At 46.7% G+C, this 19323-nt stretch overlaps 1 protein-coding gene across 4 annotated transcripts in view; it reads right to left on the minus strand.

The window, feature by feature from the left end:
• Positions 1–5196: 5196 nt before the first annotated feature.
• The window catches only part of GRIA3 (glutamate ionotropic receptor AMPA type subunit 3), a 143325-nt gene continuing 129198 nt past the window's right edge, over positions 5197–19323 (minus strand). For 2 of the 4 annotated variants that reach the window (XR_005628440.1, XM_039717351.1), the window contains 3 exons: positions 10548–10662; positions 8182–8429; positions 5197–7597 (listed from right to left, as the gene is read on the minus strand). Coding sequence is in view for 3 of the 4 variants with exons in the window: in XM_039717351.1 (XP_039573285.1) it covers positions 8184–8429; positions 10548–10662 (361 nt within the window). In the remaining variant the exon portion in view is untranslated. The remainder of the gene's footprint in view (positions 7598–8181; positions 8430–10547; positions 10663–19323) is intronic. The other 2 variants (XM_039717350.1, XM_039717352.1) reach the window with 1 other exon arrangement.

Consider the following 19323-nt stretch of genomic DNA (forward strand, 5'->3'; position numbering starts at 1 on the left):
GTACAGCCAGGGGGAATCCATGAGTCCCAGGAATCAGGGCTGGAGAAAGCGTGGAGCTGGCCGGGTTGTGTGGCTGTGCATGCCACTGGCACACTCAGTGACTTTGTGCCCAGGTGGCTGAGAAGGCCAAGGACATCCTGGCTTTCATCAAATGGTGTGGCCAACAGAAGCAGGGCACTGACCATCCTGTGCTGGTGAGGCCACACCTCGAATCCTGTGTACAGCTCTGGGCCACTCGTGGCAGGAGAACACTGAGGTGCTGGAGCCTGTCCAGAGAATGGCAACAGAGCTGGGGAAGGGTCTGGGGAGAAACAGCTGAGGGAGCTGGGATGTTCAGCCTGGAGAAAAAGAGGCTCGGGCTTGACCTAATCACATTTTACCTCTCCCTGGAAGGAGGTTGTTGCCAGGTTGCGGTCAGTCTACTGTCCCTCTCCCAGGCAACAAGCGGCAGAACAAGAGGAAACAGCCTCAGGTTGCTCCAGGGGAGGTTTAGATTGGATACCAGGGAAAACTTTTGCCCTGAGAAGTTAATCAGGCATTGGAATAAGCTGCCGAGGGCAGCGGTGAAGCCACCATCCCTGGAAGTGTTCAAAAGAGGTGTGAATGTGACACTTAGGGCCGGTATTAGTGGTGATCGTGGCAGCTCTGGGTTAAGGGTTGAACCCAATGATAAGTCTTTCCCAACCTAAATGTTCTTTATGATTCGAGAGGATTGAGGGGAAGAACAGGGCTGGGACCGTGGGCAAGCAGCTCTACCCTGGTCCTGGCCCAGGAAAACCTGGTACCCAGAACCCATTAATTAAGCCCTAATGTGATGTTCTAATTGCTCTGTATAATCTGCAGCATCTGTGATAGGTCGCAGCTTCAGCAATTTCATAATAAGGTGTTTTCCCTCAACACTGGCAAACATTCCTTGTTTAAAGGTCAGGGGAATATTAAATAAACACCATTTATATTTATTTGCCTCGGATCAAACCACGGCTCTTACATTAATTTTGGAGGTTTTTTTGGCAATTAGCCTGCTCAGGCCATATTTGGAAATCAAACGCAGCATTTATCGAAAGGCTTGGAACGATATTAGCAGTCAGAGAGCAGGGGAAGGCGGGGGCTCGGGCCGGGCGGGGTGCGGCGGCCGCCGGGAGCGGCGCTGGCCCGGGCCCGGTGCCGGTCCCGGTGCCGGTCCCGGTGCCGGTGCCCGCCGCTGCATGTCAGTGTTGCACCGAGCACGGCAGCCGCAGCCTGCCCAGCCCGCGGCTCCCTGGCCGTACCGAGCTGCAGATCGCGCTGGGTTGGATGGGACCCCCCGCTCCAGCCCTCTGTCGGGGTAGGGATGCCCCGACATGAACGCTTCCAGGGACGGGGCAGCCGCAGCTTCTCTGGGCAGCCTGTGCCAGCGCCTCAGCACCTTCACAGGGAAGAATTTCCCCCACATATCCAATCTAAACCTACCCTCTTTCAGTTTAAAGCCACTGCCCCTTGTCCTAGCACTCCATGACTTGTAGAAAGTCCTTCTCCAGCTCTTGTAGCCCCTTTAGGTACTGGAAGGTGCTCTGAGGTCCCACCAGAGCCTTCTCCTCCGTGGGCTGAACAGCCCCAACTCGAGCTGTTTCCATAGAAGGGCTCCAGCCCCCTGAGTTTCTCTGTGGCCCCTCTGGACTCACTCCAGCAGCTCCATGTCCTTGTGTTGTGGCCTCCAGAGCTGGACACTGCTCCGGGTGGGATCTCAGAAGAGCAGAGTACAATAATCTGCCTCGACCTGCTGGCCATGCTTCTTGTGATGCTGCCCAGGGTGGTTTTCTGGGCTGTAAGTGAACATAAGCTATCCCACAGTTATCCCCTTTCCCACAGTGCCCCTCATGCCCCTCTGTCCCCACAGCAGGCACCCAGCCCTTGTCTCCTGTCCCTGTTCTTGTGGCCCTGCCCCAAGCTGCCCACATCAACGGGCCCAGGGCCCAGGCACTGCTCTGCCACACCCTGCTCTGCTTCTGTATGCCTTTAATCAATTCCTGGTGTTGCATCACACCCTTCCCTACTTGTTACAGCATATCAAGCATCTGCCACATGCTCATTAATTGGTCAATTACTTTATTTATGTGCTAAACGTTATCTAAAGCACCAGTCATTACCAGCATCATGGCTCTGGTTTGTGTTGTGTGTTTCTACAGGCTTTAAGGGCTTTACCTTCTCCTTGCCATCAAGGCTGGGGTGCGTTCCTGCACCCCTGTTAACCCTTCATGGTCCAGTCACCAGCTCAGTGCCATTCCTGAGCCCTGTGCTGGTCCCCACTGTGAGAGAGCAGCTCAGTAATCACTGCCAAGTTTCCCAGCCCTTCCTCAGAGACAATTCTCTTTGAATTTATCTTGTTTTCTACTGCTGCTTTCAACTCCTCCCTGCCTGAAATTGGGATGAAGTAAGAAAACCCTGAAATCACAAAAAACAGATGGTGGGAGAATCCCCCTAACCGTCTGCAGGTGCCACCACACATCCTGGTTTTGATCTGCTGCTACAAATCAGCTCCGAGTTCACCCTGAGGTCTCAGCTCTCCTGTTTGCTTGGAGGTGCCAACAGCCTCCTCACCAGTGGGAAATTGCTGCAGAGCAGGATCTTCTCCTCTTGCTCTGCTGTAAGATGTCCTGTCATTCTCAAAATGCCATGATGGCATAAATAATTAAAGGCTATAACACTTCAGTGGTAGAAACAGCAATAAATAAACTCAGTGTGTGCACCAAGGTTTCATTTTCCTGCCCTTGGTGTCAGCCCATGGAGGCACCACCACCCAGCACATCAGGCAGCCAGAGCCATGGTGCAAACCAGCTCTGCAGGAGCTCCCAGTGAGCTTTAGCAGCTGCACCAGGGAGGGGCAGAGGTTCCACTGCTGGAAGGTGTGTATGCACAGCTCCTGTCTCACTCTCCTCTCTGGGTGCTGCTCCTTGCCTGGTGGAGCAGCTGCTGCAGTGCCTGCACCCAGGGGAAGCTGGAAACCATTTCTGTTGATGCTGTTGCAGTGATGGTGCCACATTACAAACCAGCCTCAGTAATTTCTCTGTTGGTAGCTGATGAAATAAAGACAAGAAAGCCCAAACACAGAGTCAGAGCAGGACTGGGATGTTGATGGGCAGATCTTGGCCAAACCTGCTGCTCACAGGGCACACATCAGGAGTGTCCCAGTGGTGCTGGGGCTGCAGCCTGGGGCTCCTGGGCTGGGGGGATGCAGCAGTGGTGCCCTGGCCCTGCTGGTGCCATCCCCTGGTGTGATGCCAGCCTGGGCCTTTCCTGTGCCACGGAAGGCTGTGGGTGCTGCTGCTCCTGGGGACACTGTCCTCCCTGATACCAACTTCAGATTTATTATATTCTTAGTAAATACTACTAGGAAATTTATAATATCCATGCAAATATCATCTCTGTACTTAAATCCCTTAGGTTAATGGAATAGAGCTATCATTATCCAGATCTTGTTTATGTATTGCTGCCTGCAAAATAGAGCCCATTTTCCAGACTGAAATGATGGATATGGGCACCAAAGACATTTTGTAATTTAATTGCAATATCCATGACATAATATTATTTTAATAACCATAAAGAACAATTGTTTTTGAAAAAATAAATGTTGCAGTGTTTTGCACAAAACCTTTGAAGCAAAAACTATGCCACAATGATACAGTATTTATTTTATTTTGTTGTCAGGTGTGGTGTGCCGTGGGGAAGAATTGCTATTGGTTTGGATTTTTAGGCTCAAACTTGAACACTGTTGAGGTCTTGCTGCCACTGATGGCTCTTGGAATTTGATGCATTACTCTGAATTTTTCCTTCTATTATTATTTCCCATCTGCAGAAGTTTAGAGACAAGGTCATGCTGGGTGTGTTGGAGCCCAGCCTTGCAGGGTGCCAAGCAGCCCTGCTGCCATTGCTGTAGTGTGTGTAGCAAGTCAGGTTTTGGCCCAAAGTGCACTGCCCTTGTGGCCCAGGGAGGCTCCAGACTGAACCATCTCCTGCTGAAGCCTCGGCTGAAGACACAGGGTGGGCTCAGCACGTGCCCCCCTGCACTCGTGTACAATGAGCACAACTGGCAGCTCCCACAGGGATTGGGGCTGGGCTCAATCCCTCCACGGCCGGGACCCACGCCAGGCACCAGGTGCTGACCTGGGAAAGGTACCAGTGACTGCCAGTACATTTTTCCTGTTTCCCTGCAGCCAGAGGCAGCGCCACAGGGACACTCCAGGCACCTCCTGTTTTGCAGGGTGTTTTGGCCAGCAGATACCAAACCACTCAGGTCCATCCATGCCCACTGCTCTGCAGCAGTGCTACTGCCCAAGACCTCCACTGGGGGATTTTTTTTTATTTTTCAGAGGCTGATCTTCTCATCCTCAGTCATCCAAGAGAAGCCTGGTGCTGCTCCAGCTCAGCCCCAGAGGCCCTGGGTGCTAACAGCAGTGTCACCCTCAGTGTCCCTGGAAGGAGCCCAGGGAGCTGGATCCTGATGGGACCATGTGGGTGCTGAGGCCAGAGAGGTGCTGGGTGTGCTTTGGGAACACACCAGCTCTCTAACACCAGGATTGCTTCCTACAGTTCATAGCTTGTGGTGACTTGGAAAAGCTACACTGTGGGTGAAGTAAACTCAATAAATTAGAGCTGGGATTAGCTGCAGTGTTGGTGGGTTTTTTTTTCCTCTTTGTTTTTTCTTTTTTTTTTTTTTTTTTCTTCTTTTCCTTAAAGAAGCATTGTTGAAAAGCTGGGACTTGCAGGAAAATACATCTGTGTAATGAATATTTAAGGAATCTGTTTACCCACACTGCTGCCCACTGCAGTGGCAGGGCAGAGCAGATCCCAGCCTGGCTGCAGCCCTGAGGCTTCTCCCCTGCTCCTCACAGGGTGCTCCTTGCAGGATCAACCAGTTTCCACCATCAAGAAAATAAAAGATTAGCTGGTTTGCAGGTTACCAAACCAGGAACACCCATTTCCCAGCAGTGCCCTCAGTTCAGTGTTGGGGCCCCTGAGCTGGCCAGGCTGGAAAGGCTTTGAGAAACCTGGTCTAGAGAAAGGTGTTCCTGCCCATGGCTGTGGGAACTGGGTGATCCTTCCAACCCAAACCTTTCAAAGCTCTGTGGTAAACATCTGAGGAGCAGCCCAGACTGGCCAAAGGGAGTGCAATAGGGAGGGACCCTTTCTCCTCTGAAGAAAAGAGAAGCAAGCTCTTTATTTTTTTTTCTTTACAGTTTTATTTACAAAATGTATTAAAACTCTTTGTACAACACCTCATCAAAATGAGGCTCAGTAATTGATGTCCACACATGCAGTTTATGCTTTTACAGCCATTAGTTTGCTTGGCAATTTTTCTGCTCACTCAAGTGCAGTTTCAACGACCAAAAATAGGAACTTAAATTACAAAAAAACAAAAAAAAAAAAAAGGAGAAAAAAAAGAGAAAAAGGAGAGAACCCTCAAAGCCCCTGAAGCAAAACAAATTTAAAAAAATATACCAAAACAAATCATCATGAGACTACTGCCAAACTTCTGATAGCTTGAAGTTGGTAGCCAGAATTGGTAAGCACTCAACACATTTTAGATTTACATGCAAGTTTAAAAAATATCGAACCATTTACCAAACTCCCTTCACTGGTGTGAAGCCTCCACTCTTAAAAATTGATCTGATAAACATACATATTTTATACAGCTTTTAAGAAAAATGTTTGTTTTAAATACAACTCATAACTGCACAGCTTTAGCTCACCCTTGCTGGGGACGTGATCGTGTTCAGAAGTTGAAAAAAAAAATCAGAGTTTCATGAAAACAAAATGAAAACAAAACAATTTTTTGTCAATATCTCGTTAAAAACTTGAACAATAAATTATTTTTCCTATGAGCTTTTAAAATGATTTTATATTACATTTTGTTGGAAATACATATTTTTAACAAGACTTTTATTTTTTTTTTTGTTTTTTGTTTGTTTTTAAATCCTATTAAAAGTTCAAATCTATCATCAGCAAACTAAATGCCTAAGGGTCAGACTGGTTTAAATGAGTTTCTTTTTCACTGTATGTTATTGATGAAATAAAACTCTATCATAAACTACGGAAAATACATATTGTCGATTAGAGGTAATTAGTAAGCAGATATTCCATTGAACATTTCCCAAGTGATTGACAATATGTTTAAAGTTTTGCGTTTTTTTTTCTTTTCCTGTTTTTTTTTTTTTAATTTTTATTTTTATTTTTAGAGATGAAGTTAAGTAGTTTCCAGGCAGAGGTTCAAGGCTGAGATGCTGCTGCTGTCTAAGATGTTGGATGTGGGTAACAGCGAGCTGCTCCCGAGCAGAGGCGGCCGGAGCGCGGCGCCCTCCTCGCACAGGGGCAGGGCCAGGAGCAGCCTCTCCCCAGGCATGAAACAAGAGTTGGCAGGAGCTGATATAATATCACAGTACTAGCAGGAGTCATGTTAGATCGCTTGCTATTACTCTGGAACTGCAGCTAAACCGGAGTTACTGTCCTCTCTCCTTGCTTCTGTGTCACAAGGAGCGGCGCTGAGGAGCGTTAGCTGAGCACGGTGCTAGCTGGGAGGGAACTGGGGAGAAGCAGAAGCAGGCCTGGGAAAAACTAACCTGCCTTTCTCTTGCTTCATTGCTTGATATTAAACAGTGAATTAAAATGCAAATGCACAGCAAGAAAAGAGATATATGGTCTGAACTTAAACAGCAAGTAGCTTTTCCTCTTTTTTTTTAATTTTAAAAGCCACCCAATGTCATTTTAATAAAGCACCTGTAGGTATGCCTGATGATAGAACAAAAAAAAAGGAATGCAATATTTTCTTCCACACTTTAGCTACCTTGTCAAGAAATTAATTTACTGATCTGGAAGCAAGACATGCAGTTCCACAAATTACTTTCTTTTGGATTTACAGATTCACAGTCATTGACCTTAATTGATTTGAATGCACGGATTCTTTCCCTCCTTTTTGCTGCTATACAGAATTGCTCAAATTAGCTGGAGAGGTTAAAGTGGCTCAGAAAAAAAAATAAAATGACACCACTGTAAGTAAATACTGAAACATCTTGACATCAGCTCATACAAGCAGTGGCAGGCCAGTCCGCGTTTGCACGCAGCAGATTTCTGAGGCTTGGTGTCAGGAGGAGTTTCATAATTTGATACGACTGGGGTGGCTGATGAAACCAGCTGCGCTTGCTTTCAGGACACAAGTTCAGTTACTGTGCAGTGGTATCAAAGAATGGCTTTTGTTGCACTGATCTTTTTTTACAAGAATTTTTTTTTTCACATACCAATATCTTGTTACCAGTCCTTTTCTTTTTCCCTTTGTTTCTTTTTTCTTTTCTTTTTCTTTTCTTTTCCTCTCTTCTTTTTCTTTTACTTCTTTGAAGCAAAGCAAGAATATTTCAGTGATGGTTTGCATTGTTGTGAGTCTCAGAGTCTTCCATAAGGCACTGAAGGAAAAAATACCAGTTTTTCCTATTAAAAGTACATTGCACCATCATCAATGCGTGTCATGCCTGACACCTCGGAGAGAGTACAACTGGCTCAGATGGTCCAAATCCACGAAGTAGCCACATTCTCTGCTGCTTTTTGTCTTGCATGCTGTCAGGGTGAAGATCTAAAATAAAACCAGAGAGATTTCATCACTGCCTGGCAGCGAGGGGCAGGGGTGCTCAGCCCATGGAGAGGCACAGACTGTGGCCAAGGGGCTAACCAGGCCTTTTCAGAATCAGTTGTCAGCAATTCAGCTCTACTTTTCCTGCTTTGGAAACAATGAATTCTAGTGTAGAAGGTTTGGGTCTACTGCAAGTTTTTTTGGAAACTTCCTAAAAGCACTTACCTGACCTGATTATAGTTTACAAAACGAAGAGATCAGTAACAAGAGAGATGAGAATTCTGATTATAGCGACTTTTAAAGCAATTAACAAAATACTATCATTTGAACTAGCACGATGCTGGAGAGAGGAGTTACTCACTTCAGCACGAAGCTACCTCTGTGTGTAAACCAGAATTGTACCTTTCTGATCCTACTTCTGATCAGGGAAGAAATTTAAATGACTCATACTTAAAAACAGCCACAAGATGGTGTTTCAAAAGCCTCTTACAGCAGCCCCCTGGTGCACACACAGAATAGCACAGACAGCTAAAGAAAGGACAGGAAGAACAACGCCCAGAGGGTTTCCTCCCGGCCCGCAGCCGTACCCCTAGATTTTCACACTTTCTGTGCCGTACACGTTGTAGCCTTCCCTGTAGGTAGCATAATTCTGGGTGTTGGTGGCAGGAGCAGGTTTGAAGTTCTGCGTGTTCTTGGTGAGCTTCATTCTCTTGGACTCAGCCCGAGACTTGTAGCAGAACTCGATCAGTGCCACCATCATGGCCAGCCCCAGGCCTCCCACAAGGATATAGAACACGCCAGCAACATTGCTCAGGCTCAGAGCGCTCGTCTTGTCCTAAGAGAAACGAGCCACGCTGTTAGCTCTGCTGAGAGCAGCAGGCAGGCAGACAGACAGACAGACAACAGGCTATTTGCATTAGGCCTAGCTGGAAGAGCTACACTCATGGTGCTCAGAGTCCGGCCCACGGACCAGTGCTGTCCCCCCATCCCCGCAGCCCGGGGCTGCACAGCAGTGACTGCTCCTCCTCCACCCTCTGGTGGGGGAAACCCTGGCTGACTCCAAGGCAATGAGGGTTGTTTGGCCACTGACTTCCCCAGGCCTTCGGTGTCCCAGAGCCTAGGGCTGAGCACCCCTGCTAGCAAAGGCACTGGGGGAAAGTTGTGCTCGTGGCTGCATAAAACAGCAGGATTTACAGAAGGCCATCACAAAACTAGAAAAAGAAAAAGCCAAACCACTATACACATGGGTTTGGTCAATGCAGGTAAAATTTGTGAGATGCTGCTGAACTTAACTACCTTTTTTCAACAGTTAGGAAAAAAAACCCACCCTAGAAAGATGGTCAGTTACTTAGAGGTCCAGCAGCAGAGCCCTGAGCTAAACTAGCACTTTCTGGAGAGTGAATTATTGAATGAAACCAGACATTGTAACACAAAAATCATTGGTCAGGGTTTATCTTCCTTCAATACATGTCAGATGGGGGAGAAGCTTGCATTTTTTAAAAACAAGGTTCTGGAATGGCATTGAATAGAGCTGCAACCCTTCTGCTGCTGCATGGGTGCGTGGCTGAGGGCAGGAACAGCTCCTGGCTGGCACAGCTGGCTGGGCTGCCACACCACTCTGGCCAGGATGGACGGGCAGGTGCAAAAAAATTTGTCTGTGCCCAGAGAAGGCACTGCTGACAGAGCTCTGTTAACGAGTCTCCCTAGGGAGAGCTAAATTTGCATACAGTATATGATTTACCTTGTAAGTGTCTGTGTGTTTCACAGACACTTTGGATACATGTGATTGTAGCAAACAACCTGCCATTTACACTGAAGATCTTAATCATTTATACCTCTTTTTGATCACAGCTCCCTTTGGCAGCTGCCATGTGTTCAGATATCCCATGATCCCAAATTTATCTGACACAACAGCTACTGGGCTGTGCCCTAAGCAACTTCCAGTCCTGCTGAAATCAATGAAATTATATTATTGGCTTCGCTGGAACTTGAAATTGTCCTCTGACACTGAAAGGGTGCTCTGAAATTATAGTTTTCTGTTTGAATGATTACAGAGAGCACTTCCAAAGGCACCAAGGGAGTTAGGCACTCAGCTGCGACCGATTTCAGCTGGAGCTGGATTCCTCCTCCTCCTGGTGCCTTTGAAAATGTCCTTCACTCCAACAAGCCCAGCACTTTTACAGAGTTTTTCTCCCCACTGGGTCTATAAGCATAAAAAATAAATAAAAATCCTCCTTTTAACTGAATGGTGTAAATAAATATTCCCCACAAATTAAGTTTGCAGCTACTGGGCCAATCCACCTCAGGGGTGGGACCTGCCCTGGGGTCTACAGTGGTCCTGCCAGCACAGCTGGTGGATGACAGGACAGTACAGCAGCAAAATGGTTCAAAGCAGAATAAAAAAGAATATACAATATTTAGGTAATGATTCACTACTAGTGTTTCTAGATTTTAAAAAAAATCAACAAATTTTAAAATGAATTGGCAAATAGGGCAGGAAAGGCAATTTTTCCTTATCAGCTGTCTGTCCTGAAAATTTGTGCCCTTAGCAAGCATGTGACTGTTTCCCAAACTGACATGTAGAGAACCTGAGCAAAAATTTTGAAGCAAAAATGTTTTTTTTTTCAATAAAAATAAGAAAAGATGCTGGCCTGAATAATAGACAGTGACTGTGCTGAAACTTGCACATTTAAATGAAGACACCATCTTGGGAGGCTTTGGGGGCTTCTCTTAGCATGTTTCTAGCAAAATACTCACACATATATACTTACAACTACAGTCTCTTACTGCATATAAGAAAAATGCTGTCATGTTCTGAGACTTATTTTTTTCTATTCTTTTCTTTCAACCTTCAAAATGTAAATAGCAATTTCTGAAAGTCATTCTTGGTATAAACAAACAGTGGGTCAAAATGTGATTGCTAATCAGTACAAAAAGACCTTCAGCGACTGACCTTACTTCCGGAGTCCTTGGCTCCACATTCACCCTTATCGTACCACCATTTGTTTTTCAGCTTGTCTAAGATGCCTTGTTCACTGAGTTTCAATACTGCAAGGTTTACAGGAGTTCTTCACGTGGGAAATAACATAAATAACATTATATTATGTTATTTTATGTTATTCAATCTTTAAACTACTTTAAAACTATACAAAGCGATAAAGCAGGGTTCCTGGCCACAAAGTATTTACACTGCAGGCAACTGGATCATCCCCTTAAGTTAAGGCTAGAGCATCTCTACATTACCAGGTCCTGCCCATATCGCTTTGAGTAATCGGCACTCACTGTTAAATGAAGGCAGTAGAAACAAAGCAAGGCCAATCTCCCCCTTTGGTGTGCCACAGGCACGTGCAGTAGCTGTACAGCTCTGGGTGGGTTTGATCCAGCCGGGCCCTATTGCACTGACAGACAGAATCCCCCACACCAGCCACTGCGGCTCCCCAGGGCCCAACAGCGCTCGCAGCCCCTTATCCCCGGCAGCCCCCGTGCCTGGCGGGTCTCTGTGCACACCTGCAAAGCAAAAACCCCCGGGCTGGCTCCACGGAGGGGACTTTGCCGGCTGCCACAGCCACGTCCCCCGGCGCAGGCTGCACTGCCCACAACTGCTGCACCTCCACTGCCCCAGCCCAGGCAACCGCAGCAGAAAATGAGCAAATGCAGACCTCTGTGAAGGAGCTGATGAATATGGAAATGCCGGCTCAAAGTGCCCAGGGTGGGAAATGCTGGCAGGATGAATGGAGTTGCTGACTCGTGCTGCCAAGAGCCCACAGCCCAGGGGGGCTGAGCTCATCTGGCCCTTCCGTGTGGGAAAGCAGCACCTGAGGAACTCTAGGTTAGGTTATTTCCACTTCCTCCTTGTGTGAAGTCTTGGTTTTTTCCTGCCTGTTTCCATAAGACAGGCTCCCTGTGTAAGGGACATCAGTTCCTGCTCCTGCTTGAACAGCTCTGATCCCTGCTCCACAGCTGCACAGGGCTGGCTTCTTATCCCCAGCAATGCTGTGCCACTTAGCACGGGATGACACCAGGCAGACACGTGCACAGCCTGCTTTGGGTCCATTCAGGCCTGCTGACAGCAGAGGGGATGCAGGAGATGCCCATGCCTGCCCCAGTGCCAGCCTCGTGTTTGGCTCTTGCTGCTCTCTGCCTTTCTCCCACCCCTGCCCAAAGTGCCTGACTCTCTGCAGAGCAGAAGAGACTCAGGAGAAAGAGCAGCAAGACCTATACAAAACACATTAAATATAAGCTAAATTGCACTTTGGCATTTAGGGAAACATCCCCAGACTGGGAGGGCTCACAACTCTGAGCAACAGGAATGGCTGAGCCCTGCCACGCCTGGGCAGGGCAAGATGCTGGAAGAAATAGCAGGTAAAGAAAAGCCCTGTTCCCTCATCTGCCAAGAATCTGCATTTGGGATGGCTGTGAGACTGTTGGTGGCTGATGCTGGGAAGAGCTGCTCTCAGAGATGCTCCATGTCCTTTGGCAGGAGGGTGGTAGCCAAGCCCAGGAAGCTCGTGGAATATCATGAGAAAAATTATTGTATTCAAGAGCTCCTGAGCTGAACGCTCCATGGGCTGTTCCAACATGACCCTGTGCAGTGTCACCCAGGCCAGCAGGGAGGCAAGAGCAGGGAAAGCCATCAAGGGTGGGATAACCACTGCAGAGCTTCCCAGCTGTCCAGGCAGAGGCAGCACCACTCTCTCCTGCACAGGGCTCAGTTTGACAGCAGCCAAGACTTTATTTTTATAAAATGGCTATTTTTAAGCCGCAGCTGTAATCTAATTAAGTATCAATCAGGGCTGGCTGTACACACTCAGCTGGACACAGCCAACGGGTGGCAGTGACAAGCCACAAGAGACAGAGCGTGTTTGCTGGGCTGGCACTGGCAGCGGGCAGAGCTGCTCCACCAGGAGCCAGCGGCATCCTAAAGAGCCAGCTGTGCTGCAGCTCCGCCTGCAGCCTCCTACAGGTAGGCTATAAAACATGAACGGGGTAAAAGCACGCCCCAGACACTGCCAGCACCCCGGGGTGCAGGGAATGCACCTGCCCCACTCGGTTACACCCATGGGGAGCGGCCAGGTCCGGCCAAGCCCCCACCATGGACCCTCCTGGGCAGCTGGGCTGTGTCGAGACCCCCGGTGACCCCCAGAGGAACACACAATGAACAGCTGTGCACGCCTGCAGTGCCAGCAGTGAAAGCTCAGCGCCTTTACCTTCCCCTTAGGAGCCCCAGCACAGAGCAGGGTGAATTATTGCTCAGAGAACAGTACTCTCATTTTAAATTTCGTTTAAAAACTATCCAATTTGGACACATTTTATGCAATACATCTCTCAGCTTTGAAAAGCATTGTGCAGCTGAGAATACACAAACAATAGGAAGAAGGTTATAAACACCTTTCCTCCTACCTGCATATTTTATTGTGCAAATTTTCCCCTCCCCCCAGTCCTATTCCAAACACTATTTTTAATTTGCATGCCTTTGTAAACCCCATACGGAGTGCTGAGAATTTGCATAACATCCAATACATTATAGATTAGCTTTCACAACATTATACAGTATTGGGAAATGAGGAGGCTTAATATGCTAATTAGGGTGCTTTATTTTTTTTAAGCCAAGATTGCAGCTAATTGTGCACACACAACTGCCAAAAAAAAAAAAAAAAAAAAAAAAAAGTAGTAAACTAAAATTATCTTAACTAAACAGATGGGAATTTGCCTAAACTGGGTTTTCATTATCATTTGTCACAGTCCTGTTTGCCAGGTGAGGTACCACATTCCCTCAGCCTGGGTAGGAGAGAGGTGATTTGGTTTCATTGAAGTCCTAAGGAACAATTTTACCTGCTTCCAGGAAATAAATCCCCAAACCTCCTAATGCAAAAGCTGTTTCCTTTGCAGCAGGATTTGAGAAACCTTGTAGTGGGAGAAGGCATGATGCCTCTGCAACTCCTGGTCCAGCACTTCAGGAATGCAGTATGAGCTGGTGCATGATGGACTCCTCAAATCCCAAATTCCCAAGATAAGTAGATATATTGGAAAGTGAGCCTGGTTGCTGATACATTTTCCCATCGCTCATCTCTGAGTAGCTGCCTAGCCTGGTTCAATTTAACAGTCAGAGTCAGTCATGGCTTTGGCTGAGATTCTGATGGAAGTGCAGAGAGCCACATCTGCATCCTGGCACTTTTCACTGAGTGCTCAGCAGTGCCCATGGAACACAAATCCTCTGTGCCACCCCTCAGCTCACACCCAGCTGGTCCCACGGTGTCCCTTGGGCAGCGCCAGCACCCTGCCTGTGCCAGCCAGACCAAGGCCACCAAGGTGCAGTGTTCTGTTGGTTGTTATAGGGGGAATTGCAAGGTTCTTCTAGGAGTGATGGCTGCTGGGTCTAGGAAAGGGATTTGTCATAACTTGTCCTGGGACTGCTTGACTGAGGGGGGACATTTAGAACTGCCTAAGAGGCAGAAGAATGAAGACATTAAATGACTTGTCTGGGAAGGCTGTCTCACCTGCCACCTACTTCTCTCACTGTGTACTTCAGAGGATCCTCATTTTCTGGGGCTCTGTCCCAAAGGACCTCAATTTCCTTGTAGTTTTCTTAGGATACTTTTGTGCTTTCCAGTTGTGTTTCTTTTTTTTTTTTTTTAAATTATGTTGCTGTTGTTGAGCCATATGGGATATCCTATTACGTGCTTGGCCCTTTCCCAGGTGGCTTCCACCGTTTTCCCATGCTTCAATTTATGATGGGATTCTTTTTCATCTCCCCTGTGTGGTTTCCAGATCTCTCTCTGTTAGCTTGGTTGCTTTGATAAAAAGTAAAATTTTCGGAGGTTTGAGAGCTTGTGTTCTCTTCTTGTGCTCTGTATGCCAAGAAAATGAGATGAGGCCATTTGGACCAGGATGTCAGCATTTTGGATTCCACAGGATGGTATTCTTGTCCAGAAACTTGCAGTGTTTTTCTTCCTCCCCATAACTGAAGGAGTTTGTTGTTTCCTTGCTTTTGCTTTTCATCCAGTATGATCTGAATCATCCAGGCTTAAGCCTGTGAGGTTGGCTCTCTTGGGTAGCTTTGCCAAATCCTGCTAAGGTTTTTTCTACAAATGACTGGAAGACTTGTGTTTAGAGAAACAATACCAGGAGCCTCATAAGGGATAGCACTGCCCTCAGAGGGGAATTAAGCCATCTACAATGGTTGTTTCTTTTAAGAGCATGACTGTAAGATCAGTGCCCACCTGTTTTATAGGCTTTACAGAGACTGCCACAAACATGATTTTATTCCTTGACAGAAGTGGCTTTTATTGGTGGTTCAGCTGTTTCGTTTCTCTGCCACCTTGTTAGGAGACTGTTCAGGTGCTGGCAGCATAACCTTCCCCACTTCAGCCATCAGCTACTGCTAGAAAACAAGCTGTGCCAGTCTTTTTCCAGATTTAATATGACACCATCCCAAAGGTGACCTCCTTTTCCTTTTGCTGTGTGGCCCTGGGGTCTCCTCCCTGCTGCACTTCAGCCTGTCTGAGAACAGCACACTAGACCCAGAAGCTCTCTGCACCCTTTGCTGCTGGTGGCCCCAGAGGACAAGATGATACTCATGGAATGAACTGATTTCTGAAAAACAAACTCATTAAAATCTCACTTCTGAACTGCATCCCCAAAGCTTCAGGTTCAATTTAAGAACTTGGGCCACCTCTCCCTCAAATTCAGGAGGTGCTACAGCACTTTGTCATGCAGGTTGATCTGTACAAAACATGGCATTGTTTCCAGGCTGAGTATGTTCACCATGCAGATGCTCTTTCTCAGAAGAAGGAGCTACTATGTGCTCTTCACAAAGCATGTATTAAATTTATATTTCATTATTACCCATCTTCTATTCATGCAATTAATATGGAAAAGAGAAAACACAATGACTCAGAGGCCATCCACTCTCTCCTCTTCTCTTTGAGACATCCCTACCAGTCTGAGGGATTTCTTACCTTACCTCCTCTTACCAAAGCCCCAGTTTCAGGTTAGTTACAGTAAATATTATCTCCACTGAGAAAACTGGTGGTGTTATAATATTTCTTTCCATTCTTTCTGGCCAGAACAAGCTTGAAGTAGAAGACAAGTAAATTAATCATTGAAGAAGTAGATCTTTATTAGTCCCAAAAGTGGGAAGGTAGAACTTCTGACCCTCTCAAATTATAAATCATAACAGGTTTTTGGTGGTATGATTAATGGCTTTTTAGGTTAATTGTCATTATTTCACCTGCACCTATTTAAAGAAGATAACCCAAAACCAGATGTTCCACCTACTGCCATCACTAACTTCTCCCAGCTTAGGACACATGCCCAGCAGGCTGCAGTCCCACATATGACTGCAAAGGCTGGCCAGGCTGCTCCTTTGGCAATTAGATTAAAGTTACTGGCCATCGTGTTTGTGTGCTAGTGCTGTAAACAGGACCCTTCCTGAACGAACTTGGACTGCAGTGAAGAATCTGAGCAGTTTCTTGGAAAAGCGCTGTTAATTTACGAAAAGAACATTGTGATCTTGCCAGGAAAGGGCTGTTTTCCAGGAAAGATGCCAGTGTCTTTGCAGCCAGTGTTTGGGTTGGTCCTCACAAGTCACAGCAGGTGATACAAGGAGTCAATGATCACTAGAGGTGAGAACTGGGAACAGAAGTCACTTCAGGACTTGAACATCTCACCCAATAATCTGCAGACTTTTTTCAGCTCTGTCTAACTGGTGTTTGAGTGGCATGAAGTCTCAGCAACACTGTAGTTATGTTTATTACTTGCAATCTATAACAGATTTAGTGATGATTGGAACAGCTTTGGATAATTCACATCCCATTCCATGCTCTAATGGATGTAATATAAATGTTATACCCAAACCCAATCACTGCCAAGAAGAGTGAATGAACTCGGCAGACTGTTCCTTTCAAACCAGATGAACCATTGCTCAGAATTCATTTAGAATTTTTAGATGCAATCTTTCAGAAAAGCAAGCTGCAAAATAAAGGTGCAACAAACAAGGCTCTTCAAAGCACCAATTAAAGGGCACAGGATGAGGAGGATGGGCAGTGCATGGGCTGCCCTGGCACCTCTCACTACCTGGGTTTTACAGCTGTAAGTGTTCCTTCATCCTTCATCAGCTGGTTCCTGATTTTCTGAAGAGTTTCAGGTGTACAGCGTAGTGTTTTCACAACAGTATTGCTTGCAGCATCTTGAGAGTCCAAATGTAGATTTTTTGGGGGTAGAGGATAAAGAAATCACCCATTAACTTCAACGAAGACCAGAATAACATTCAGTATTCAGAGCTCCTCTCTGGTCTTGAAAACATCCTTTCTTCTCGTGGGCCTGGCGCCGTGGCTCAGGATAGCAGAGCACAAGGTGCAGGAGACCTGATCAGCACTTCAGCCAGGGAGGGTGCCTGGCTGGCTCAGATGTCAAACACTGGGCAACAACTCCAACCACTGCAGCTTCACGGCTCAGGAGTGACCCTGGCACAGGAGAGCTCCACAGGCTTCTGCAGGGCATGGAGGCACCATGGAGGCATGTGGGCCATCTCACCCAGCAAGACAGAGTCCATTTAGAGGTGGAGCTAAGAAATTTAAGGCCAGTGACAGTGGGGATCCTTCTCAAAAAAGCAGATGGATGCTGGCTCCAAACATACAGCAAATATGGCCGCCAGAACTGTCCTTGGCTAACAGACCTCCCTGTGTACTTAACACTGCAGCACAGTGGTCAGCAACAGACTCTTGTTCATTTTTCCCAGCAGTAAAACAGCAGACAACAAATTCCTCTGGTTGGAGAAGTGTCGTGGAAATGCAGGCACACATCACTTGGGATGCAGCACTTACAGCAAAGCTGTTTGTGACTCCCTGTACCTTGGCACTGGCCCTTTGGGTGCACAGGAGAAGGCAAAATCACAGTGCCAAAGACAGCCCTGGGCTCTGGCTGTGTCACTCTGCATGGCATAGAACAGCTGTAAATCTGGTCTAGTATCTGGCTAGGCCAGATTTATTGCTGATTTGTGGCATCAGAGCAACAGAAATCCACAAGAGGCTTCTGGCAAATCTGTCCCTCCTAAGAGTCCAAATCTGCCCCTCCTAATGAAAGGTGGCATCCTCCCTCTGCATCAGAGTGCTGCCCTGGACAAGCCCCATGGTCAGACCAAGGGCTCAGCCTCTGCAAAGGGCTCGTTACCCTCCTGTCCAAATCCCAGTGATGTCAAGGAGGTGAGAGTCCATGGTGGTACCAGGTCTTGGTTAGTACAGTATAAAGTGTTTTTTGACTTGTTTATCATTAAATAATAAGAAACTTGTTTTATAATTAAATAATCCCTGTTGGTTTTGCCTAATCCTTTTAATTTAGGAATCTGACATATTTGGAACACTCTCACTTCTACAGCAAGAAATGTCTTCCTTTGTTCCTTATGACCAGAGCTGTCCTTGCTGGCTGGAACATCCCTGGGATTGCTGACATCAGCACAACCCTATCAAAACCATTATAACATCAAAGAGTTCAGATGTTAAACACTTGAGTTTCTAAAATCCACCTCACAGTGTCAGAGAAAGGCAAGAACAATAAGATGCAAACAAGCAAGAATTTTCTAAATCCAAAATGCTTCCTAAAATTCTCTTGGGTAAAACTACTGAAAACACTGAATTAATTGTTCCTCCTGGTGTCACTGGCTAATCCCCACTGACTTCAGGGAAAGCACAGAGGGCAGCTTGCCCTAGCTTGTGGGACATGTCACATTTACCATGATCTGAGAGGCAAATACCTGAAGAGCATAGAAATTACAGAATAACAGAATATTCTGGGCTGGAAGGGACCCACAAGGACCATTGAGTCCAACTCTTTAATGAAAGGCCCATACAGGGATTGGTCCCACAATCTTGGTCTTATCAGCACCAGCTGAGCTACCCTCAGTGGGACCCTGAACAATGGCACCATTGCCTGGCACTGCTTCCAGCCAAGCAGAGAAATCCCTCACTACCACACATCACACAGACCCACCAGCCTTCCCTGCCCTGCTGGCAGGAGGAGGGCAGGAGATGCTGAATGCAGCCTCCAGACTGGAGCTGAGTGGGCCAGAAGGCAAGTGGCCACTGCTGCATCCCTGAGCCAGCCTGCACAGGCACACGGCTGTGCAGGGACTGACAAAGGCAGAAATCAAGTCCAGGCTCTCTGCTTAATTTGACAGGATACCATAAAAAATATCACTAACAACCATCTTGGTATCATTAAAATATAAAGATAGAAACAATCTAGGAAGATACACCAAACCCAGCACTATTCTCTAGAGGGCATCGCTCGAGGTTAAAGACCCATCTAAATCAAATAAGGCACTTTATTCCCCCAAGCTGTATAAATCCCAGCCTGATCTGTAACTATTGAATGGACTTTTTGTCAGATCTTGTTACTGAAATAACTTCTGAATAGATACAAAACCTGCGGGTGAGTGCATCATCCAAGGGCTCTGCCCTTGCTCAGATCAGATCATCCATCTGCCTGTTGCAATTTACCAATTTAGCATTGTCTCTGTGCCATGATTTCATGTTTTGTGACACACCCACATGTGAGGGATGGGGAAGACTTTGTTTGGAAATGGGCTCGTTATCCAAACTCACTATGTTTGTTTAAAGACTACAGTTGCCTGGTATCTCAAGCAGGAGCGAAGAGCCTTGAAAATACAGGCAAAAACCCATATGGTCAATTCATGTTCCTTCTTGTCAATCATTATTTCCTACCTTCTGTCT

This window comes from Passer montanus, unplaced genomic scaffold (assembly GCF_014805655.1).
Source record: "Passer montanus isolate IOZ18808 unplaced genomic scaffold, ASM1480565v1 scaffold38, whole genome shotgun sequence".
Lineage (NCBI taxonomy): Eukaryota > Metazoa > Chordata > Aves > Passeriformes > Passeridae > Passer > Passer montanus.